At 49.5% G+C, this 24,925-nt stretch overlaps 1 protein-coding gene across 1 annotated transcript in view; it reads left to right on the top strand.

Moving 5' to 3' along the window:
• LOC142563132 (uncharacterized) overlaps positions 1–24,278 on the top strand; it is a 29,456-nt gene extending 5,178 nt beyond the window's left edge. Inside the window, exons 3-5 of the mRNA XM_075673674.1 lie at positions 3,153–3,509; positions 15,354–16,318; positions 23,186–24,278. Of these exons, the coding sequence (XP_075529789.1) occupies positions 3,153–3,509; positions 15,354–16,318; positions 23,186–23,614 (1,751 nt within the window). The 3' untranslated portion in view covers positions 23,615–24,278. The remainder of the gene's footprint in view (positions 1–3,152; positions 3,510–15,353; positions 16,319–23,185) is intronic.
• Positions 24,279–24,925: the final 647 nt, after the last annotated feature.

Genomic DNA, 24,925 nt, shown 5'->3' with positions numbered 1-24,925 from the left:
TAGTTCTGTCGCTTTATTTGCGATGGCAATTATATGGACACTCCAGACGCATATTTCTACCGTCGCCGTGATGTTCCTCTTAAAGTACAAGGGCGATAACAACGTCTTTGCGCGCCATATGCTGTAAGTGCGAGTGAAAGCACGCGAAGGGAGCCGACGATTGTGGCCAAATCTAGCGGTTGCGAGGGAGGAAGGCTTCCGGAAAGCAAACGCGCAGTCTGCCGTCGCGCGATAGGCCTTGGGGGATGGGAGGGAAATAAGGTGTGGGGGAGGGATTAGGCTCCTGCCGCAATTGCGTATTTCGCGACTCAGCGAAAGCAGAACTGACGATCGCGGCTCAATCTCGCGCGCCTAAGCGAGGAAGGCAGGGAGGGGGGGGGGGCTTCTACTCCGCCATCAACACGTACTTTGCGCGGCGGCGCGCGGTCTCGCGTGCCATATCTCGAAAGCGATCGGCAAACAGCTCATACCTTTGTGCGCGCTGTTCTCTCGCCGCTGTTTCCGTTGAAGGGATACACAGCACGAAGGTCACTTAGCTCGCTGCTGCCGCCGGGCTTGCTCACGCCAGCGTTTTGACAGCGAGCGTCCGCGGTCATCGAGTGCGATGGGTTCATGTTTCTGCCTGTGCACGCGGACACCATGATTGTTAATTCAGTTAGTAAGCGAATGTCTCCAAGCTTCTACGGCCGATAATACTACTATCGTTACTTCGTGTAACTGCGACTTAATTAGGAGGAGGGCTGTCTCTACAAATTTATTCTTATAAAATCCGTATTGCTCTTCTGCTATTATATTGTGAGCTATTGAGAACCCTGTTGTTCTTTGATTAGTGGTACCCTTGCAATATTTGAGAATACAGAGAGGAGAGAGATCGGCCTATAGTCATCTAAACCATCAAATGATCCTCCATTGTGAAGAGCCGTCACTTTAGCTTCTTTCATTTTGTTTGGAAACTTGCCTCTCAACATCATGACGTTACAGATGTGTGCCAGTCGAACTGAAGCTGTCACTCACAGCTTTCAGCACTTTCATCCTGACTTCATCCGGGCCGCAGGGACATAATAATGTCATGCACTTCCCGTTGATCTGTTGGAGATAAGAATACTGATGGAAAGGACATTCCAGCAATATAACTTTCGCAAGGCATGTGAGAAGAATTTTCTGAGGGGGCACCCACGGTAAGAAGGTGGTCGTCAGTGGTCAGTCTTCTGGAATTGTGCCCTACTATGCGATAGGGTTTTATTTATTATTTCCTTGAATCTCTCTTATATAACTTTGAAGTTACCGGCAGAGATCAGAAATTTATAATTATAGTACTCTGATTTAGCTATCTTTGTCCTTATTCAGTGTATTGCGCGTCTTTTTGTAGTCACGAAATCACTTTCTTCTCATGTATTTAAGAATACTTAAAAAACCTATCTCGAAATGTGATCCTTTCTTGAAGTTCTACTGTAATAAACGGTTTTCGTACCTTTCGCATTTTCTTCGAAGATTTAGGGGAAAACACTTTATATATTATTGCAGGAGACGTCAGATGTTATTGTTGGAGACGTCAGAATTGTTAGCTTCAAACACAGTATTCCATTTGAAACCTGAAACTAACTCGACAAACTTTTTCATATTGGGAGTATGTTCTTCCTAAAAAGTTTTTACAGGATTTAGTAGGTTGTTTCCCGAGCAGGAAGTAATATATTGGGAAATGATCGCTTAAGTCGTATAATAAAGCGCCCGCTTAAACATCACTTCAGTCAAAGCTCGTTACACACAGGTAATTTAGCGCTTTAGAACTCGAGGTTATTCTTGTTGACATCAAAGACGTTTATTGAGGTACGACGCATACTTAGTTTCACATAAACAGCGTTCTAAGGGAGGTAAGTAGGGCTTACGGAAGAGCGGCCCTTTATCATGACCGTCATCAGCCTATTTTTATGTCCACTGTAGGACGAAGGCCTCTTACACGATCTCCCATTACCCTTGTTTTACGCTAGTCGATTCCAGGTTGCGCCTGCAGATTTTCTAATTTCAGCACCCCACCTAATTTTCTGCCGTCCTCGACTGCGATTACCTTCATTTGGCACGCATTCCGTAACACTGTTGGTACACCGGTTATTTGCCATGCGCATAGCGTGGCCGGACCAGCTCCATTTTTTTTCTTAATATAGACTAGCCTATCGGCTATAGGCGCTGCTCTCTGATCCCAACATCTCTCTTCCCGTATCTTAATGTTACGCCTAATATTTCTTGTTCGATCGCTATTTGCGCAGTGCTTAACTTGTTTTCGAGCTTCTTTGTTAAGCTCCAAGTTTCTCCCGGATATGTTTGCACAGGTAGAAATTAATGATAATACGCATTGTACACAATACGGTTGTACACGATAAGCCGGGGCAAATAACCATTAATTCAAGTTGGCGTGAAATGGGTTCACTGATGAGCAGTACATATGCGATGTCATATGCGCGCCACCAAAGTTTGTCAGGAGATGATTTCGAATACGGTTTCCTCATAAAGGCTGCCCGATACTCTAACCGTGAAACCATGGACTACTGTAACCCAAGTTGGCGGCAAAATACTTATACAGAGATACACAGACTGACAGATGATCCCCGGAAAATACTTGAATCACCCGAATTGTGCTAATTTAGTTAAAAAGCTTTCACATTGCATTTGCGTCTTCACACTATTCAGAAATGCTTCGCATCAACTTATGTAGAATAAAGGTAATAAACAGGGATAAGGTGCCTCAGAAAGGCTTTCTGGCCAGCCTATCTGAGGCACCTTATCCCTGTTTATAACTTTTATACCACAGTGTGCTATTCCATCTGTCAGCCACTTTGTTGATTTTGAATCCCATCAACTTGGATAATAATCGTAACTGGTTCTGCCAACACGATGGAAACACAGACCAATCTGCGCTACCGTGGGCACCCCACAATCGCCACCCGCTTCACCTTAAACTTCCACAAGCGCTATCTCAACTAAAGAAAAAAAATATTACAGTGTTCTTACTATAGTGCGTTGCCACTGCGTACGCTGCTGAATCGGGTTCTAACGTTTGCTGCTGGCGCCACGCCGCGCGTGGTTCAAACTTGTTCGAGCATCGCGCGACTTCGCGACTGTGACAGCGGCGGCATTCGTCTCCTTCGCGTTCGCAGCCATGAACGTGTCGTTCGTGACGGAGGTCGACGAGCGACAGCAGCATCTCCTGCAAGCCGTTATGATCTGCGCGTGTGCGGTCATGCTCTCGCTGTTGGTCACCGCCCTGCTGCTCATGTTTTACGCCAAGGCCGGCACGTCGCCCCTGGACTGCGAGACGGCCGAGTGCCTCGCGGCGCGCGACTACCTGACCAGCCTGATCAACGCCAGCGGGGACGCGTGCGGCGATTTTTACGGCTACGTCTGCGACTCGTGGGTCGCGCGCGGAGAGGGCGGCGGGAGCTTTCGCCGGGACAGCGTCGAGGCGTCCGAGGCCAGGGTCAGCGAGTTTCTCCGGAGCCGAGACAAGGCGGAAGGTGAGGAACAAGCTTTCTCTTTGAATGCGATAGTATGCTGTAATAAACGGTCACCTCTCCGACCGAATTAGTTTGTCGTCTGTAACGGATAAACGAAGGATTGCGAAGGAGGAAAGTGAAGAGTGTAAAGCTTTAACTCAAATTTTGGGAAGGGGCATTAGACGTTATTCGAAAGACAAGCAGATTCGGGAAGAAATGTTGAATAATGAGGAGGAGGAGGAGAAGAAGAAGGAGGAGAAGGAGATGCACAGGAGGACGGAGGCTGCAAAAACGAAGAAGCCAAAGGGACGCACCGTGGCGTTCTGCTCAGTCGGCTCTGCACCTGAGGCAGGGCAGCCCTTTTTCCTTCTTTTGCTTGAGCGTTGTTCGCGCAAACGATAGCATTGTTGCGTTTTTTGTTACCCGCCATGATTGCTCAGTGGCCATGACGTTGGGCTGTTGAGCACGAGGTCGCGGGATCGAATCCCGGCCACGGCGGCCGCATTTCGATGTGGGCGTAAACACCCGTGTACTTAGATTTAGGTGCACGTTAAAGAACCCCAGGTGGTCGAAATTTCCGGAGTCCTCCACTACGGCGTGGCTCACATTCAGAAAGTGGTTTTGGCATGGAAAACCTCGTAATTTAATTTTAAATTGCTTTGCTGTGTAATTTTGTGGATGTAGCTGTCTGAGCGGAGCGGACTGCAAACTTCCGTTCGAGGCTCTTCGGCGCAACGTTGGCTATCACTTTGAATGCTAGTTTGAAACTGGCAAAGATTTCTAGTTTCTCCTGTTTTTATGATATATTTCTTTCGCATTGTTGTGTAATTTTCTTCATCTCTTCTAAAAAAGCCTTTTTGTCGTCCATTTGTAACGCTACGTTGACTGAATGTGGCAACTGTTGATATACATCGGGAGATGCTCTCCACTGATATTTTCCAATTGCTGCCTCCAAATATACTATTCTACATGCCAAGACAGCTCTTCGATGTCGCATGCTCCAGGGAAAATGATCACGCTTGGAACGTTTTCCGTAACTAAGGCTCTTTTGAGGCGATGATGTTATTGCATTCGCAGACGGCAACGTTAGCAGCGCACTGAAAAATCGCGGCTTTTCAATATTTATCGCCTCATCTTCTCAGGCGAAGTGGTAACTTCAGACAACGATGCGTTTAGAGAAATGTTGAGGCAGGACAAATTCGTGCGCTGAAGAAACAGATAAAATAAAACGTTTCCAAAGAATGCGATACATACAACCTAACAATCTGTCAACGATATTCTGACAGGAATAAATAGTGTTGAAGCGCCCGTCAAGTACATTTCGTACATCGAGACGCCTGTTCACCGGCCTTCCTCTATATTCGAAAGTTTTCTGAGCAGTCTAAAGCTTCGGATATCGCGTTCGAAATTCAAGAGAAGAAAATGGTTATTTGTGCAAAAAGTTGCTTCGTAACTTCTATTAAGCAAAGCAGGCCTAGGTTATGCGACAGCGATTTACAGCGATATATATATATATATATATATATACCGTATTTACTCGCATAATGATTGCACTTTTTTGTGTCAGAAAAATTGGCGCAAAATCAGGGGTGTGGTCAGTTACGGGGGTGGAATTTCCCGCGAAAAGAAAAAAAAAAATTTTTTCGTCCCGCGTTTGCTGCGGGACACCAAAACAAAAATGGCGGCCGGCGGAGCAAGCCGAACGCGCCGAACGCGATATTTTCTTCTTCTCGTGAGTACATTACGTGCATTGAAACAGTTTCTCCCGCATCAGTAATGAATAATATCGTTAATATCGGCAATTCTGTGGCAATAACGTAGCCATGTCCACTTTGAGGGGACAGGAACAGACGGGCGCGCTTAGCTGCCTGTGACATAGAAACACAGGGCCAGCATGCTGCGGAAACTGCGGCATCTGTCTTCACCACTATCCTAATACGGCACGTTTCCGCTACCGGTGGGTGAATATCTTAGCTGTGTTACAAGCGTCGGCGTATGAATAGGGTACACATTTAGCGCATCACTCTAAACGTGGGTACTATCGTTGCCCGCTCGCGATTTGTTGCGTGCGCACGAGTGCGGATGAGAAGAATCGAAAGGCGCCTTTTTTTGTTGTTGTTGACCACAACCATTATAAAGCCTGCACATAATAAAGGCAAGTTTGGTTGCAGCTTTTTTGTAGTCATGGAAGTGCGGAAAGTAATGAAATGAGGCATCTACTTAAGAATGTTTGCTGCGTGCAGACCACTTGGTTTGTCTTGAAGAGTCGTTCATGGAGCATTCTACAGATAGGCGGGCGCGATCAATATTAGCTAGACTTGGCACACGACATATCGCTGCGGCAAGTTCGGGGCAAGTAGTTTACGACATGCCGATGGTTATGTTCTACATAGGCGCTGGACGAATCTAAGCGAAACAAACTGGAATTTCGACGTCATCGCCGACTACGCGTTATACAGTCGTACGCATCTATGGCTATGTCGTGTTGTTTATGGTAAAATGACAATATAATATGCACTCCGACAAATAAACGTTAAAACCTGTTGGACCTGGGCCGGCCATGAAGGCGGTACAGTATCGCACAGCTTCTGCATAGCCTTAGCTGGTACTAGCGAAGAATTGGGGAATGTGGCCTGATCTCAAAGGTTCTGCACTCTAACATAGTATTTCGACGTGCGAGCTGCCACCAGCGAAGAATGCGAGAAACTGTCATCTGACTTGGGTGTCGAGCGTCTCGAACAGCTATCCGGCTTCGGCACAAGAACAAATAGGCACGTGAGGAGTAGGCACGTGAGGTAAAGGCACAGAATCCATTGCTTAGAGGTTAGAATATCATGCTGCTGTGCTGCAAGTCAGGCGTTAGATCCAACCGTTGGCCATGAACTTTTCATTGAAGAGGTTTGAAACAGGACGAGACAGGAGCCTACCAACCTACCGCAGCAGAGTGCCTGGAATAAGGGAAACATTCTTTTAATTTAAAATTAGCCAAACAAAGAAATCCTACCCCCTGTATGTGTCAACCGAATCTGGGAAGCAATCCACCTCATTTGAGGAACCAGTTAAAGTCTGGCTAGTTCCATTATCTCTGCGTCGTATGCTGAAAACGTCTGCAGTGACCTAGGACGGGGGTAGCATCAAAAAGCAATGGACACGTTCGGCAATTATCAGCCACATCCACCGATCCCTTGACCACCGGTCAATTGTTTTTTCAGTCAGTCATTGAAGCAGGCTCCTGTATGGCCGATACAGCACTTGCTACATGAAAGCGGCGTACTTTAAACTAAGTCATTCTTACGCGCGACAAAGCACGTAGCATTATTTTTGGCACACGTGGGTTGTCTTTGCCTTTTACAGCAACCCGCGCGTGCGTCATTTCGACCAGTGCTGACAGAACAACAGGGACGCCGCATTACGCTACCACCTTTCTTAGGCGATGGGAGAGCCACTGTAACATACTGCAGAAGCACTGGGTTCCTTTAAAGCCGTTGTTTGGATCCGACTGCTGGTACGATCTGTTGGGAACTCGGCGCTGACGCCCGTGGTTGTACCTGGGTCGCAAGCCCCAAGGGTAGCGTTGGCCTGGCGGCCTGGGGTACAACTGGAAGCATCCGAAGGTCCCGGCAAAGCATGAGTCGACTGGTAACAACGAAACAACTTGTTTATTTTAACATCGCAAAGAGTTGGCGGTCAGGTTTGACCGAAGTAGAGAGACGGGAGAGCACTTCACTCAACAGAAGAAATCGGAGCCCTCTCTTTTGGCGTCCGGGGGCAGCTGTTTTTATACTCTCGCAGTTGAGGGCAAGAAGGAACCCCTCAAAAGACGAGCACGTGAATGTACAATGGGCTAATGGTGACGCACACTGTCGTAGCGATGCCGTAGCACCATGTCGAGCACGATCTCGTAGCACCCTGTCGTGGCGCTGCCGGTCGGACACAATGACTGTAATGAGAGGATGGTCCCTGCTTTGGCATCGCCTGTTTCGGGCATAATGACTGGAACGAGATCCCTGCTTTGGCATCGCCTGTTTCGGGCACAATGACTGGAATGAGATCCCTGCTTTGGCATCGCCTGTTTCGGGCACAATGACTGGAATGCGAGGATGATCCCTAGGCGGTCGCATCGCCGCAGTCGCGCCTGGAAACACCTGGCGATGAGTGTTGTGGCGACGACGATCGGGCCAAAATGTCTGCCGCCCCGCCGCAGTCGCGCCGGCAAAACCACGTGTCGCAGGCGAAACGCAACAGACCGCCCCGCCGGGGGAAGGAGATCCCGATGGACAGGGGACTGCATCCGCTGTCCGGAGGGATGTCGCTCGATGATGCTCATAACCGAAGTCGGGCGTCCCTCGACGTTTCTTGAGCGCAGCGCACAGAGAAGGCCTCGTTCTCTTGTTCAGGTTCGCACGGGACACTGCAAAGTGACTTCGGGAGAGTTCACATTTTTGTTCTCGTTCCCGGCAAGCGTTAGAACTACGCTGAAACTCAACCGCTCAGTCAGCAAGCACGGCACAACCCTCACTAAGCCCTGCCAGGCTCTTTCCCCTTTTTATACCACTGCCTAGTTCCTTACAGTAGTCTAGCATCACTCAGAACGCGTCCACAAATTGAAAAATTGCACTAGAAAGCATATCATCACTTTGAAACACTAAACAAAAGCAATATGTTAAAAAAAAATCCTGCCTCAGGAAGAAAAACATCAGTAACAAACAATTTTGAGGCTGATTCCTACGTTAGGGGCTTCGACTTAAGCCATCGGCGTTACCGTTGAGACTCCCCTTTTTGTAACGCACCTCAAAGGAATATTGTTGTAAAGCGAGGCTCCAGCGCAGGAGGCGGCCATTTTTGGGAGAGATGGTCTGCAGCCATTGGAGAGGGCAGTGATCCGTCTCAATGATAAACCTCGAGCCGGCTAGATAGCATGACAATTTCTGAACGGCCCACACGAGACATGCACACTCTTTCTCGGTGGCGCTATACACCTGCTCACGACTGGTCAGCTTACGACTAGCATACAGGACGGGGTGTTCTACTTCTCCATTTTCCCGTTGGCACAGTACAACGCCCATGCCTCGCTCACTAGCATCGCACTGAACAATGAACCCTTTTGTATAGTCTGGCGATCGTAGCACAGGCTGGCTTGTTAGGGCACTCTTTAGGGCGCTAAAAGCTCTTTCCTTGGTCTCGTCCCAGACGACTGTTTGAGGCTCTGTCTTTCTTAGAGCATCCGTCAGGGGAGCCGCGATATCAGAGTACCTAGGGATGTACCTCTGATAGTAGCCGGCGACACCCAAGAACGACCGAATATCGGTCTTGGTGCGCGGTTGCGGAAAGTCTCGCACAGCGGCCACTTTTATTTCAGAGGGGCGGCGACGACCCTGACCAATCACGTGACCGAGGTAGACAACCTCGGCCTGTGCTATCTGGCACTTAGGAGCCTTGACTGTCAAGCCCGCTTCGCGCAGGCGGGTTAGCACTGCCCGCAAGTGTGCCATATGCTCAGACCAGGATGCGGAGAATATCGCTACGTCGTCTAGATACGGTAAAGCGAATTCTTGCTGTCCCCGTAACACTTTATCCATGAGGCTTGAAAAACAGTATGGCGCGTTCTTCAAACCAAAACTCAACACTTTAGGACGGAATGTTCCCATTGGTGAAATGAACGCCGCATACCTACTAGCCTCTTCTGTAAGTGGAACCTGCCAATAACCCCTGACAAGATCTAGGGTGGAAATAAACTGAGCGCTACTAACTTTCTCAAGGCGCTCCTCGATGTTAGGGATCGGATAAATTTGATCCTTAGTGATGGAATTAAGCCTGCGGTAGTCGACGCAAGGACGAGGTTCCTTGCCCGGTACCTCAACTAAAATCAAAGGGGAGGTATAATCACTCTCACCTGCCTCAATAACACCGAGCTGTAGCATTTTCTTTACCTCAGCCTCCATAATATCGCTCTGGCGGGGTGACACCCGATACGCCTTGGATCGTACTGGCTCTGGTGAGGTAAGTTCTATGTCATGAGTAAGTACAGAAGTCCTACCAGGCCTCTCAGAGAACAGTCCTTGAAACTCTTGTAATAGCTGGTGTAGTTCGGTTTTCTGCTCAGGCGACAGCGGTGCTTTACTGATAAGGTCACTAATGACTTGACCGGTGTCTTCCCTGTTCGTCACTGAGCCTAGTCCCGGAAGCTCGACCGGAAGCTCTTCAGGAACGTTTACCATCATGCACACCACTGCTTCCCTTTGTCTATAAGGTTTGAGCAGATTACAGTGGTAAACTTGCTGTGCTTTCCGCTTTCCTGGCAGACTTACCACGTAGTTAACGTCCGACAGTTTCTGAACAATTCGTGCTGGGCCCTCCCACTGCACGTCTAGTTTGTTGTTTAGCGATGTGCGCAATATCATGACCTCATCGCCAACCTCAAAACGACGGGCCCTGGCTGTCCGATCATAATAAACCTTGGCCCTCTGCTGGGCCTTTGTCATTGCTTCACCTGACAACTCCTGTGCCCTTCTTAAGCGTTCGAGGAGCTTAAGCACGTACTCCACCACGACTGGGTCGTCGCCCCTACCTTCCCATGATTCTCGAAGCATGCGAAGCGGAGATCGAAGCGAGCGACCGTACACCAGTTCAGCTGGCGAAAACCCCGTAGCCGCATGCGGCGCGGTCCTTAAAGCAAACATCACCCCAGGCAGACACAGCTCCCAGTCAGTTCGATGTTCAAAACACAACGCTCTCAACACGCGCTTCATGACGGAGTGGAGCTTCTCAACGGAATTCGACTGTGGGTGGTACACTGAGCTGTGTAACAGCTTTACCCCACACCTTTCGAGAAAAGTTGTCGTCAAAGCGCTAGTAAACACTGTGCCCTGATCTGATTGGATTTCCGCAGGAAAACCAACTCGCGCAAATATGGACAGTAGTGCATTAACTATCTCAACTGAGCTGAGTTCTTTAAGCGGCACTGCTTCAGGGAACTTTGTCGCTGGGCAGATCACAGTCAAAATGTGTCTGTACCCCGTGGCTGTTACCGGCAGAGGTCCCACAGTATCAATAACGAGCCGTCTAAAAGGCTCCGTAATGATAGGTACCAATTTCAACGGCGCCCTCGATTTGTCCCCTGGTTTGCCCACCCGCTGACAAGTGTCACATGTCCTCACGAAATGGTCTGCGTCCCGAAAACACCCTGGCCAATAGTACTCTTGCAAGAGACGGTCCTTAGTTTTCTTAACTCCTAGGTGTCCGGACCACGAACCCCCATGTGACAAGCGCAACAGATCCTGACGATAGCATTGAGGCACGACCAGCTGATCGAACTCCACTCCTCTTCGGTCTAGATACTTCCGGTACAGGACTCCACCTCTTTCCACAAAACGCGCAGTTTTCCTGGCGATACCTTCTTTGACATTGCAGCGCACGTTTTCCAGGCTGCCATCCTTTTTTTGCTCGGCTATCAAAGCCGTCCGGCTGACTTTTAGCAACCTATCAAGTCCGTCTGACGTAGGCGCGATGAGCAAATCAGTAGATAGCTCTTCTAACTTTCCCGCGTCGGGCGTTTCCTCTCCAGTATCTGGCGCCTTTAACGTTACAGACTCAAGTTTATTCAGTTCGGGCGTGCTCTGAATATCAGCTTGCTGCGCCTCTGACCCTTTTTCGTTGTTTGATAACGTCGGCCCCGCAACTACCGCCTTTGCAGCGAGCTCCCGAACCTTCGATCTGGTTAAGGCCTGAACACTAGCTTCACCAAACAAAAGCCCCTTCTCGCGCAGGAGGTGATCGGACCTGTTTGAAAATAGGTACGGGTACTGGGGTGGCAGCATAGATGACACTGCCGCCTCTGTCTCAAGCGCTCCGAAAGGTCCTTCAATAAGCACTTTTGCTACCGGCAGACACACGCTATGAGCTTCCACGGCTTGCTTGATCCATGCGCACTCGCCCGTGAACATATGGGGTTCTACGTAAGATGGGTGAACTACATCCATCGTAGCTGCGGAATCGCGAAGCACTCGGCACTCTTTCCCGTTCACGAGGAGGTCTCGCATGTAAGGCTCGAGAAGCTTCATGTTCTCGTCAGTGCTGCCTATTGAAAAAAACACAACTTTTGGTGTTGTTTCCGGACACTGCGCCGAAAAGTGACCCGGCTTCTGGCACGTATAACACAAGCGCGCTCGCCTCATCTCGAACCGCTTTCTGCGTTTGGCTGCCGCCGTCTCTTTACGTTTGGTCGGACTGCTTTCGCTCGCATCCGCACTACGCGTGTCCCCCTTTAATCTCATGGGCGTGAACTTCGGCCTCTCAAACTTCGAGCCAAATTCACCCTTTTGACCGTCCTTAGCTCCGCGAGCTCGACGCGTCACAAACTCCTCGGCTAGCTCAGCGGCTCTAGCCACCGTACTCACGTCTGGCCTATCCAAGACCCAGTATCGCACGTTCTCCGGTAACCGACTATAAAACTGTTCTAGCCCGAAACACTGCAGAACTTTATCGTGGTCACCAAACGCTTTCTCTTCTTTGAGCCACTCCTGCATGTTCGACATAAGCCTATACGCAAACTCTGTATATGACTCACTTTTGCCTTTCTCATTTTCCCGAAACTTCCGACGGAACGCTTCCGCAGACAGCCGGTACTTTTTTAGAAGACTCGATTTCACTGTGTCGAAATCCTCTGCTTCCTCTCTATCCAAGCGAGCGACTACGTCGGCCGCCTCGCCGGGTAACAAAGTGAGCAAGCGCTGTGGCCACGTTTCCCGAGAGAACCCCTGCTTCTCGCACGTTCGCTCAAAGTTAACCAGGAACAAACCAATGTCCTCTCCAAGCTTAAACGGCCGCATCAGGTCAGTCATTTTGAACAATACTCGTTCTCCTGCACCGTGTGCCTGACTTCCATTACGAGCGCGTTCCATCTCTACCTCGAGACGCTTCATTTCCAAAGCGTGTTCGCGCTCTTCTTTTTTCTCTTGTTGCTCTCGCTCTTTCTGTTCTTTACGTTCACGCTCTTCTTTTTCTTTCTGTTCTTTAAGTTCGCGCTCCTGTTTCTCTTTTTGCTCTTTAAGTTCGCGCTCCTGTCTTTTTGACCTCTCCTCAATAGTCTCAAGGCATTCCGACAGCTCGTCATCCTCAGCCTCTAACTCAAGAATAGCCTTTAGCAGTTCTGGTTTTCTGAGTTTGTCTGAGACATCCAGACCCAACTCTCTTGCAAGCTCCAACAATTTCGGTTTGCGCAACGACTTCAAATCCATGGCTGCTCTGAATGCTGCTTTCTCTACTGCTTATTATTGTCTTGCCGCAAACTAACCCGGCAGCAACGACAACCACAATTACCAGCTCTGTTTCTGACACTAACAAAAAGCCTGGCAAAGCTCAGAAGAAGAAAGTCCCGCACTCACCAAACCTCGCAGGCAGGAATTCCGCGCAGTCGTTCCGCTGCAGGCAACCAGTCGTCACACAGGGCTCGTTGCACTGCTCCCGGATCGTCGTTGAGCTGCTCAGCATACAGTCAACTGCATCTCTTCGCTGCTGGCCTCCGTTGTCGCGATCCCACCGCTGCCACCAGATGTTTGGATCCGACTGCTGGTACGATCTGTTGGGAACTCGGCGCTGACGCCCGTGGTTGTACCTGGGTCGCAAGCCCCAAGGGTAGCGTTGGCCTGGCGGCCTGGGGTACAACTGGAAGCATCCGAAGGTCCCGGCAAAGCATGAGTCGACTGGTAACAACGAAACAACTTGTTTATTTTAACATCGCAAAGAGTTGGCGGTCAGGTTTGACCGAAGTAGAGAGACGGGAGAGCACTTCACTCAACAGAAGAAATCGGAGCCCTCTCTTTTGGCGTCCGGGGGCAGCTGTTTTTATACTCTCGCAGTTGAGGGCAAGAAGGAACCCCTCAAAAGACGAGCACGTGAATGTACAATGGGCTAATGGTGACGCACACTGTCGTAGCGATGCCGTAGCACCATGTCGAGCACGATCTCGTAGCACCCTGTCGTGGCGCTGCCGGTCGGACACAATGACTGTAATGAGAGGATGGTCCCTGCTTTGGCATCGCCTGTTTCGGGCATAATGACTGGAACGAGATCCCTGCTTTGGCATCGCCTGTTTCGGGCACAATGACTGGAATGAGATCCCTGCTTTGGCATCGCCTGTTTCGGGCACAATGACTGGAATGCGAGGATGATCCCTAGGCGGTCGCATCGCCGCAGTCGCGCCTGGAAACACCTGGCGATGAGTGTTGTGGCGACGACGATCGGGCCAAAATGTCTGCCGCCCCGCCGCAGTCGCGCCGGCAAAACCACGTGTCGCAGGCGAAACGCAACACCGTTCATTATGAACTTGCGCTTCATCACCGCTGGCCTTGATCTCGTTGATGAGGTTTTCAGCGACCTCCGCGGCCGTTTCCTGTGAAAAGCCTGCAGTCAGTAGGCGTTCCAGTTTGTCAGCCCAAGTCATGGCCACCTGGTGCTTTTGAGACTTGCAAGGAGCAGCCAGCACAACAACTTACAGCGATTCCTCGTTTCATGACTTTAGAAAGACAATCATCCTATCTATTACTTTTTAGGATGTGGCTGGAACCTGCAGCACACATGTCGCGAGTTACAAAGCAGAGACACTTTAAGAATTTATTCGTGGGGTCAACAGTCAGGGATTCAATGGACTCGGACGTTCATCGCGTCTGATGCTTACGTCTGAGGTACCAACGGAATGTTTCCAAATCCTTGATGTTTGTCTGCTTTTTGACGCAGGACACGTTTAATCGAAGTACGAGGCACGGTCGAAAAAAAAAGGAAGAAATGCCCTATCACTGCTGAAGGTGTCAATCCTTCCCGCTCTTTTGATGCTGCACGCGTTTTTGGTCACACCGCAAGCTTATCTGCACACGAGAAAGCGATGCTTTCATCAGCATGCCTTCAAGTGGTATGTCGGAGGAGGAGGTGGATTATCACAGTTGTACTTTGACACGCAAGCGTGGTACATTTTGGTTCCATGAATCTTCGAAATTTAAGCGAGGCTTTCCTTGCCTCTGTCCTCCACATTGCTGGATACGATTAAGAGAGTTAGATGGCCTACTTGGCTTGATGGAGCATGGTGTGAGGACGGGACACAGAAAGGATGCGCGGAGGACAACTGTTCTCCGCGCATTCTTTCGGTGTCCCGTCTTCGAATGTGCCGCTATAACCATGTTCCATCAGTCTATGACTATCATCATCAATATCATCATCAACATCAACTACCATCATCAACAAAGGCTCGTGTCACTGCTCTCGCGTTCGTCGTCGTCTTCTTCCACAGCTGACGCCGTTACCACTCATCATGCCAGCGTTCACATTCTGCTCCTTGCTCTGCGAAGGCGCTGACGGCACTGGCCCATTGGCAGTCGGTTCGGTGATTGCGGTCTCATATTCTTTGCTTCAATATATCGCAAAATGAGAACCCGAATGTAATAACCAATGTCTATAAAGAATGTATAAGGCGAATGGGCGGGAATGCACGCAAATAAATGTGTGCGTGCCTTTCGTAACGATGACCACCAATCAAGACAATATATGCATTCGTACCTTCGTTACAAATTCTGTGTCACCTCTTTGTCGTGTGCTACACAGCTTCGCTGGTGATCCACCGTCACAGAGTGGAATGGCGCATAATATTTTTCGGCTTTCTTTTTCTTGCCCGCAGATTTACTGCTTCGGTAAAACTCCATTGTTGGTTTATCGCCTTTCTTCTCCGACTGGTTCGTGAAAACTTTTTTACCGCGGGAAACAATGATGCGCTTGTTCGGTCAACTAACCCAGCCCGTGTTTCAGGCGCAGATAAATTTTCTTGGTAAACTTTCGATGCGTGTCCTCATTTGTACCCTTGAAACAACGCCGTCGCAGATGTTCCGGCAGATCTGCGTCTGGCACGCATCGTCTACCGGGAGTGCCATCGATACGCGTCGGCGAGTTCCGACCCGGCCGCGTTCGCAGCAACGCTCGAGTCGGCGCGGAGCCAGCTGAAATGGACCGAGATCCGCGACTCGAGCAGCTACGACAAGCTCGTCGAGCTCCTGGTGCGGACGTCGCTGCTCGTCGGTTTCCACACGGTGCTCATCATCGAACTGTTCACCGAGGACAGCGACGCCGTGCTGCGGCTTTCGAGCGGAACGTCGCTGCTCCATAAACTCACGACCACCGGTGACCGCCGCGATCTGGTGTCCAGTCTGCGAAGCGTCGGGAAATACGATGACCAGGGCCTCAACACGATCCTGAGGATGGACGACCTCGTCCAGGGCCAACTTGACGCCAACCGCAACTCCTCTCGAAGCGCGGAAGAAGGCGACGTGAATGGGCCCTTGGAGGAGTTTCTAGACGACCTCGTCCCCGACGCGAACGCAACAGCATGGGCCCGAAAGGTTCAAGATGTGCTTGTGCGTTTTGGAAAGAACGGTTTGTTCTTGTCGGACATCGCTATAGCCAATGAAGCAACTGGCTTCCGGCGGGCGTTCCGCGAAATGACCTCCAATGGCGGCATCCAGCAAACCGCGTTGTACCTGGCCTCGCATCTGGATGCCGAAGTACTCTCGCTGGAGCTGTCCAGAAGGCGCCTCTCGCCGGATCCCGAAGACCAGGAGCGATTTTGCGTTGCCCTGGTGCAGAGGACCTTGGCCTCTTTGTGGCCGCGGTTCGTGGCAAGCGCCCAGCAGGTTCGCCGATCTGAGGACGTCGTCGAGGCCATGTTCGACGAACTGAAAAAGACATCGCACGACACCACCATGCTCAAGTGGCTCACCACGTCGTTGCGCCGGGCCGCCCACGAGAAGATCAGAACGGTGGGACTCGTGGTTACCTCCCGAGATATGTCGGTAAGTACAAACGTTCGTCACTCTAACAAAACCAGGAAGTCGCCTGTCCCATTCCCCGGCCGAGGTGGCCGCATATCGATGGGAGCGAAATGCGAAAACGCTTGTGTTGTTAGACTTATGTGCGCTGTAAAGAACCCTATGGGATAAAAATTATCCGAAGGCTCTCTGCTACTGCATGTCTCGTAACCTCACCGTTGTTTCCGGATGGTCAACCCAACACTCACTCACTCACTCACTCACTCACTCACTCACTCACTCACTCACTCACTCACTCACTCACTCACTCACTCACTCACTCACTCACTCACTCACTCACTCACTCACTCACTCACTCACTCACTCACTCACCCATTCAGACGGTGATCATTGAACTGCTTACCGAGGACAGTGACGCTGTCCTCGTCAATCAATCAATCAATCAATCAATCAATCAATCAATCAATCAATCAATCAATCAATCAATCAATCAATCAATCAATCAATCAATCAATCAAAAGAGGGCCAAGTTCAACTGCACTGAGAACGCAGACAGAAACAGTAGCCCTTAACAGCTTCGCTGTATAAAAATAAACATACCGTAAGCAGGCATGCGGAAAAGTGATTAGTATTTTTCTGTTCGATGTATCTAACATTTGAATAATTGCTATTTTTTTAGTTACGGATTATGCCGGCTGGGGTGTCAATTACGAGTAAATAATGGCATAAGTTATCGTTTCACGCTTCGTGCACAATTTCTCGCTCCAGCTAGCCTTGAGACTGCGGCCCGCAGCAGGCCCTCCTCCCCTCCCCCCTACCCCCTCCCGAATTAACGCAGCAGAACACAGATTTTTTTATTACAAAAAATAATCTTTCTTAAAGATTGCAGCGCCTTAGCTTAAGCATTCCTTGTGCCGTTTCACGTTTCAGTCGCACTTCACCAATTTTACCACTTTCAAACTCACCTCAAGTTTGCGTTTAGACGAATGGAATCCTAATTTTTCAGGATAGGTTTGTTCATTTTCTGACAATGTAGAGACCAGCTGCAGAGACAAGCGTAATATACAAGCATAACAAATTCTTTCTCTACTGCCGTATTATACTTTTCAATACCTTGCCTTGTCAGCTGATAAATGTCAATACGTGCAACACTGGTTCCTGCCAGAAAACGGGTTTTAATATTTAGGAGGGAAATGACAATGTGACCCCCAATAAAGCTGGCGACTTAGCACGACAATGCCTTACTGTGGCGATTGAGGCGAAAAAGAAAGGAAAGTCTAAGGTGTACGTACGAGCAAAAAACACCATATGGTTATCAAGCACGCCGTGGTGGAAATTCCGGTTTGGTTTTGATCACGTGGGGGTTCTCTAACTTGCGCCTAAATCTAAGTACGCGAACTACTGCAGGATGCTTCCATGAGTGGATCATGCTGTACATCTTGCTTCACGAACCTACCACGACGGCGAAACGCATCGACAAAAAGAAGCGCCGGCACCAGCGGGCGACTCGCTCGCAACATTGACACCAGCTCACATAACGATAAACGTCCACATAACCCACGAATTGAGAAGCCTAGCGCGTTTCCGGCACATTGCGAAGTCTTCGAACGCGAATGTGGTGGTAGTTTGCGCTTAACAAAAAAATAAAAACGCATTTGAAGATAAATAGGCGCCAGCGTGCTCCTCGTAGACCGACAGCTGTCGTTTCTACATCAGTAAGAAGCCACACAGCGGCGCGAAAACTTTTTTTCTTGCCTTATCCAAGCCGCAGCCACAATACCGGAGTTTCTGAAAGGCTCTCCGACGCTTGAAAAAAACAAACAAAAAACAAATAACTTGGTTGCGAGCGCCGCGGTTCGGCGATGAAGGCGGCCACGCCCAGCACTGAGCTCTCTCCGTGTGAATGCGAAGGCCCCAGCAATACCTGCCAGCACGCCCAATCTCGGAGGCCATGCGAAAAAAAAATATAGACGTTGGGAATGGGTAATCTAACCGGACAATGTACATTTTCTTGTCTCATATGTTTTTTTGTCTCATTGACGAACTCGGCTTACTGCGCTAATCGCCTTAGTTTGCACAGAGCAAGATATATTCATCATTTTTTTTTAAAGTGAGGCTTCTGCTGTCAAATAGCTAGGTCCACAGATGCCAGCTACCACATCGCACTCAAGATACGAAGGGGACATACAGAATGAAGAAGTAGAAAGGGAAACGCGTGGATGGATTTTCGCTGGACAAAATCACATAAAGCCAACAGACAATGAAGCGAGGGAAAGCAGAGAGGAAATTAAATTACCTGATTTAAATTAGAGTGGACGAAAAACAAGCATTTTTCTACTTTAACGCCAGTGGTTATGTAAGTTTTGGCAATGTCAATTAGGTGGTTTATTTATTTATTTATTTATTTATTTATTTATTTATTAGTAAAAATACAGATAATTGCATGTGCGTAGTATACATAAGGAGGTCCCATAGTCAAAGACTGTATCGGGACCTCCTGCTAAAGACACTCATGATGTTATACAATGTATAAAGCAACAGTAGTACAGATGAGAGCGAAGAGTAATATCAAAACATGTTTATATCATATGAGTAATAAGAACACTTGTTAACAGCAAGACGGTATAAAAAAAAACGGAATAAAATTAAAAAATTAAAAAAAAACTCAAAAACAAGACGAAAAAAAAAAACAAGGAGAGTTTCAGTAAGTATTTATTATGAATGATTTTAGTTCTCTTCTAGGTTAAGTGCGTAAGTCGTGAAGACGATGTTTCTACAACGCACCCGCAGTGGGAAGACTATAATGACTTGGATAGACTGCGTTGACTATGCTAGTCAACGTAGATAAGTTATGCCCGAATTTTTTCTTTCTTTCTTAATCTCACATTCTTACTGGCAGTTTAAATTTTGGTGTGCCGGGATGCTTGCGTGCGCAGATTACATTTTTGTCCATTTGTTCTGCTGTCCGCATTTCTTCTTGTTCTCCTGATGTAAACCACATTTATACCTGCGTTAAGGATAACAATGGTTCAGTTGTTAGTTCAGTGCTATGAGGGTCCATTCTTTTTTGCGTGTAACTGCTGCTCGGGAAAACTTTGACAAACCACTGATATCGTTTCGTACTTGACCTGCAGAGCTTGACCGTGGCCCGCTAAATTATATTGCGAGTGCCTGATCTCGGAGGTCATTGCACGATTTGGAATCATTTCAATGAAAGTGCGATGTTGGATTAGTTGGTACACAACTGCAAAAGGCAAAAGGAAAGGAAAGCAAATGGACTGGAACAGCTTCATTGGTTGTTCGTAGTGTACTTGGATTTAGCGCTTACAGACACTGACACAAGAAAGGCCACAAGAAACACAAAGCGCTAATTGGTTCGTGCTCACGTAGTCACTGTAAGCTAGTTTCATTAAGAAGAGCGCATAACGCTTATAATTGCTCGTTCGGAGAAACCAAGACAAGCATGTGCATCGCACTAGGCGCTGCCGACCGTCTAAAAACTTTTTTCTTTAGCTTACGGCATGTATATTGAGGGCTGAAATCCTATTTCCCTAGGCGAGCCAGAAACTCTAAACATGGCATGAAGGATGATCACAACTCATGAAAACGAAACGTTATCCAGCATACGGCTCCGACTTTCATTCGAAAAGTTGCGTACTATCTACCCGTCGACCTGACAACTAAGCTCGCATGGTCCTTGTCTGCGACAACGCAGTCGATGGCTGCGTTGATCAACGACGGCGCGAACCGCTACGCTCGAGTGGTCGACGACCTCGCCGAGTGGAACGACACCTTCGTCGAACTCTTCGTCAAGGTCACGGCGTTCGTTCACGAAGTTCGCCTTCGCAGTCCCCCGACCCGAGAGGAGCTCGCGGTCCCGCTCTGGGAGCGGCGCGGCGAGCTGGCGTACTCGTGGCCCACGTCGGCCGTCGTGGTTCCCACGCTGTACCAGCAGGCCCCGTACTTGTACCCGGTCGGCGTGCCGGCGCACTTCAACTACGCCACGGTCGGGGCGCTGTTGGCCACAGCAATAGCGGAGGTCGTCGCGCCGGTGCTTTTGTCAGCGGAGGAGTCGGTACGAGCGTCGTCGTGTAGGGTTTGAAGTTATCCGTGAACGTATGTGACCGCTCGCTGATTTCCGGCTTACCGAAGCTATGCGCGGCTACTGCTGGTGACGACACGTTGTGACTCTCTGTCCGACTACGACTCTTTTTAGACGCTATTGTGTTGCGCGAGGGTTGTCGCCGAAAGAAAAGTATAACGGAAAGCTAAGGATTACGACGCCACCGAAGCTTTACACCAGCAGTTAGGCAAGTTATAATAGGCCACTACTATTGGCTTTGCGTGTATTCTCGCTTAACTCTGCGTCACGAGAGATCGCTACCGGCTTTGTTGCCGGCGTATACCGCTCCGGTACCCCGCTATTTCTGAAGTGGTAGTACGTTTAAGGAAAAGCTCAAACTACCTGTTTGAGATGTTGAGCTTATCTGTGAACGTATTACCGTTCGCGGATTACCGCTTTACAGGAGCCGCGGACGGTACTATCCACATCTCGTGACGCTTCGTCGGACAACAACAATGGGTTAAGAATGCTTTTCTGAAAGCGAATCAACCTAAACCAAGGTTTCTGTGCTTTGACGAACGTTGCTACTGCTCCTTCTGCTGTTGCTGTTTTCACGTCGAATAGCTCATACGCAGCACACCTCTCTTATACTAAATCGGCTAACATGTAGCCTAATCTATACACTACCTTTACAAGTGTGCCGGTTTTGGGCTATGATTTTCGCGAAATTGTGCCATAAAACAATCAATAGTAAATAAATGCTCTCACCGCAACAAATATACATGTTCAAGCGCATGATTTCTTTAATAAAACTAACCTTCGTTTGCATTAGTTATTGAGATTTCGCGCCTCTGCTCAGTTGGCCTCTCGCCTAGCAAAATATGCCGCCCCTTCAAGTAGCGCATTAGTAATAGATAGCGTGAAGAAAAGTGGGAAAATCACCGAGACAAGGTATTCCCTGGTCGCGTGGTTCACCTGGTCCGCATGGTGGGTGCTTCCACGTCTTGCCGATTTGCTGGACAAGTAGGTACTCGCTGTGCTGCTACACCCTTTACCGAGTGCGATCAGTTTTATAGCACTTAATTAACCACCTCACGAAAGCTTTGCTTCACATGGATTCCCAAAACGTGCGTCATATGTGCGCAAGTTTTTTTTCGCATGGGTGTTCTCGACGAAAACGAACTGCATGCCAACGAATATGTCGCGTCCGAACTCTTTAGAGCTGCAGATAAACAGAACATGGTTGATCACTGCCATATTGGATCTGTGTCCTCTGTGGTTAAAGATTTGCGCCATAACGCGATCACTTAGCAAATATTACAAACTGTAAAGTGGAATTCCGTAAACTGGAATTGCGATTGCGGACAGGCTAGTACTCTCTACTGCAGCTCATTGAAACGTAATTAGCCACAGCTATAAGTCAGTATTTTTTGGTTTTGTTATATCAGACACTATGTCGCGGTTCTTGAATGTGCAGGGAGGGGGTTTGTGAATGGAAGTTTTCGCTTTATTGGTTTCTTCCTGTAAACGCGGCTCTTGTGTCCGCTTGCACCTTCGTAAGCTGTGACCATCCTTTGATCTGGTTTCTTCGAAACAGATTCTACTTTGTTTATAATTGATCTGTAGTGTTCTTTATTGAGATATAAATTATATGGACACTCCAGGCGCATGTCCACCGTCGCCATCGCCGTGTTGTTCCGTATGAAGTTCGAGTGCGATGATATCGCGGCCGCATGCTGGCCATATACAGCGGGTGCGTTCGAGGGTGAGCCGAGAAATTTGTTGGCTTCACCTCGCGCGAGCAGTGAAGGAAGGCGAAAAGGAGGCTCGCCGTCCTCCATCGCGCGCAAGGCAGCAGGGAGGAGGGGTACTACTCTATCTTTGCGGCGAAAAAAAGCGACCCGCGACTTCTACAACACCAGTCAGAACGTTACCGCTTCAGACAGAGCGATCATCAAATGGGACATCCATGCGAAGGAAGGCAAAAAGGAGGCGCGCCGTCTTCCATCGCGCGCAAGGCAGCAGTGGGGAAGGGTATTACTCCGGCGACGGCTGCGCACGGCGCGTCTGCACGCGGCAGCGCGCGCCCTTTCTTGAAAGCTATCTCCGGCGGGTACAGAGTCAAGGCGTGCCGAGGGCTGATGGCTTCGTGTGCGCTGTGTTCTTGCCGCTTAGTTCGCGTTGAAACGAGATGCAGCACGAGGGGCAATTTGGTCCCTGCTGCTGCCGCTCATCTTCACGCCTGCGTTTTTCCGCAGTCATAACGTGAGATTTGTTCATGCATGCCTGTGGCGCGCGTGACACCATGTCTGTTAGTCAGTGAGCGAATGCTTTCAAGGTTATACGGCCGATAAAACTGCTACACTTTCTTCGTATAACTGTGTAATAATTTGCTATCGCAATCGATGCTTCGCCTTTCGGGCGCAACTGCGGCAGTTTTCTTTATCTTAGTTTTGTTTTTCCCGTGCTGGACTTAGCTACAAGAAAAAGCTATGTGGGTAGTAATCGCTTTATTAGAATTGATGCAAACGGCTAGCAAATCGCATGAAAGGGCAGGGAGAGCAAAAGCGGAAGTTCCGGCGTTTGCTCTCTCTGCCCGGCGCTTGCTCGCCCCGCTCACACAAGAGATGCGTTCACTAAACGCAGGCGCAAGTTGGTTCTGTGCGCCGTTCCTCGAGGGTTGACGCGTTTCATGTGTAGTGGTGGGCGGCGCATCGCATGAGGACGTCACGCGGGGAGGAAATTCGATACGCTAGCGCCGCACTCACGTGAGAGCGGCTGCAGACAGGTGCCTGCTCTGAAGAAACGGCCAACCTTCCTATTTGCAGAGAAGACACTCCCACCGACACAGCGACGCCTGGTGGACTCGAGGAGCGATGCGTCAGTACCGAATCAGCGCTGCGTGCCTGGAACGGCTGCACAACCACCTAGGTCTAGAGCGCCGGGTCAGCGGCGGCGGCGAGCGGCAGCGTCAAGAGATGGTGCTCCGCGCCCAGGGCCTGCGGCTCGCGTATGACGCCCTGGTGGCGAGCTACGGCAGATTGGCGGCCGGCCACAACTTTCGGAAGCAGTGGCCCGAGGCTCAGGCGGCGTTCTTCGCCCGCTTCTGTCTGCTCTCCTGCGACGCGGACCAGAGGCCGAGTCCGCTGTCTCCGCGCGCCAACTGCCTGCTGCCGCTGCACAACATGCTGGAGTTCGGCGCCACCTTCGGCTGCACTTCCCGGGAGGATTTCTTCACACAGCAGTGCCTGCCTTAGGAAACAAACGGCCGCGGATTACAGAAACTGAACCGCGCCCCAATCTGAACTTTGGGCACGTGGTGATTTCAAACATAACCACGTGAACTGTGCATACATAGCACCACACTTATGCCTTCTTTAGCGATTAGTAACTGTGCCTCAAGGACGTTTCGATGAAGTTTTTCGTGCCAGGATTGTTATACCACTTTCGAGCATTAGCGTCCATTCAGCGACCAGATTTTACTGCGGAGTTGCCCCGCAAGTAACGCTTGAGCATCCATTCTTCTGTAGGGACAGCCATTTTTACGTTCTGGATGAATGGCTGGTATTCCTGGAGCGGCTTCTCGCTGTTGCGCAGTTTCACATGCTCTCGAAAGCCGTCTCCATTTGCAGGGAGACTTTCTTCATTCTGTTGGTCTCTCATGCACAGCACCCGTTGCGGGCTGCGATTGTGGAAGGCTTGAATGTACTGCATGTTTAAATGCGGTCAGATTTAGCAGATCCTGAAACGTATTGCTGCTGCGCGCCGGGTTGTGTTCTGCAGTGCGTGCGATATTTGGTGCACGCGTATTCGTCGCTCTCATGCATAATTATGCCTTAGTCAAAGAGTGGATTTCGGGAGTCACCAGTTTCGTATGGAGTGCGGCATGATTGCGGTAGCTGCAATAAACGGTAGTCCTTTGATTACTCAGCGCACGTGCAACCGTTGCAGTCAACACCCTCCTATATCCTGCATCCATACTCCTTGCAGGCGTGTCGTACTACGTGTCTGCGCGGGTCCGTGACGGCAAGCAGACGACGTGTCTGGGTGTCAGGGTGCAGACTGCAGTAAAATCCAGTTAACTCGAAGTAATGAAAACCGGGGAAAATTTCCAGAGAAATCGAGATAAGCGAATTTACGAAAATACAATCGCCTCGCCGCGCATAGTCCACAATTAAAGCGCCAAATAGCGCCTGTGGCTGGTAAATTTTTCGCAAACGCTCCGTATATCACAAGTGGTACTTTAGGAAATAAATTTTTGCGAGATGATGTGCGACTTTGCACCCGACATGTCGGGCGTCTGCGAGCAACAATTGCACATAGGCAAGCAAATGCTGTTGCACGTAGGCGCTGACGTGTCCAGAGCTTATACACGCGAAATATCGCGAGAAGGCTCGAAATTGGGCACGTGAGCATGCATGGTGCTATAGGTTCACGTGTACCTTCTCGCGTTCATTAAAAATTAAATTATGGGGTTTAACCTGCAATAACCACTTTATGATTATGAGGCACGCCGTAGTGGAGGACACGGGTGTCTTCGCCCCTATCAAGATGCGGCCGCCGTCGCC

The sequence above is a fragment of the Dermacentor variabilis genome, chromosome 11 (genome assembly GCF_050947875.1).
Source record: "Dermacentor variabilis isolate Ectoservices chromosome 11, ASM5094787v1, whole genome shotgun sequence".
Classification (NCBI taxonomy): Eukaryota; Metazoa; Arthropoda; class Arachnida; order Ixodida; family Ixodidae; genus Dermacentor; species Dermacentor variabilis.
Note: the sequence above shows the minus strand (reverse complement) of the source record. Positions and strands in the feature narration are given on the sequence as shown.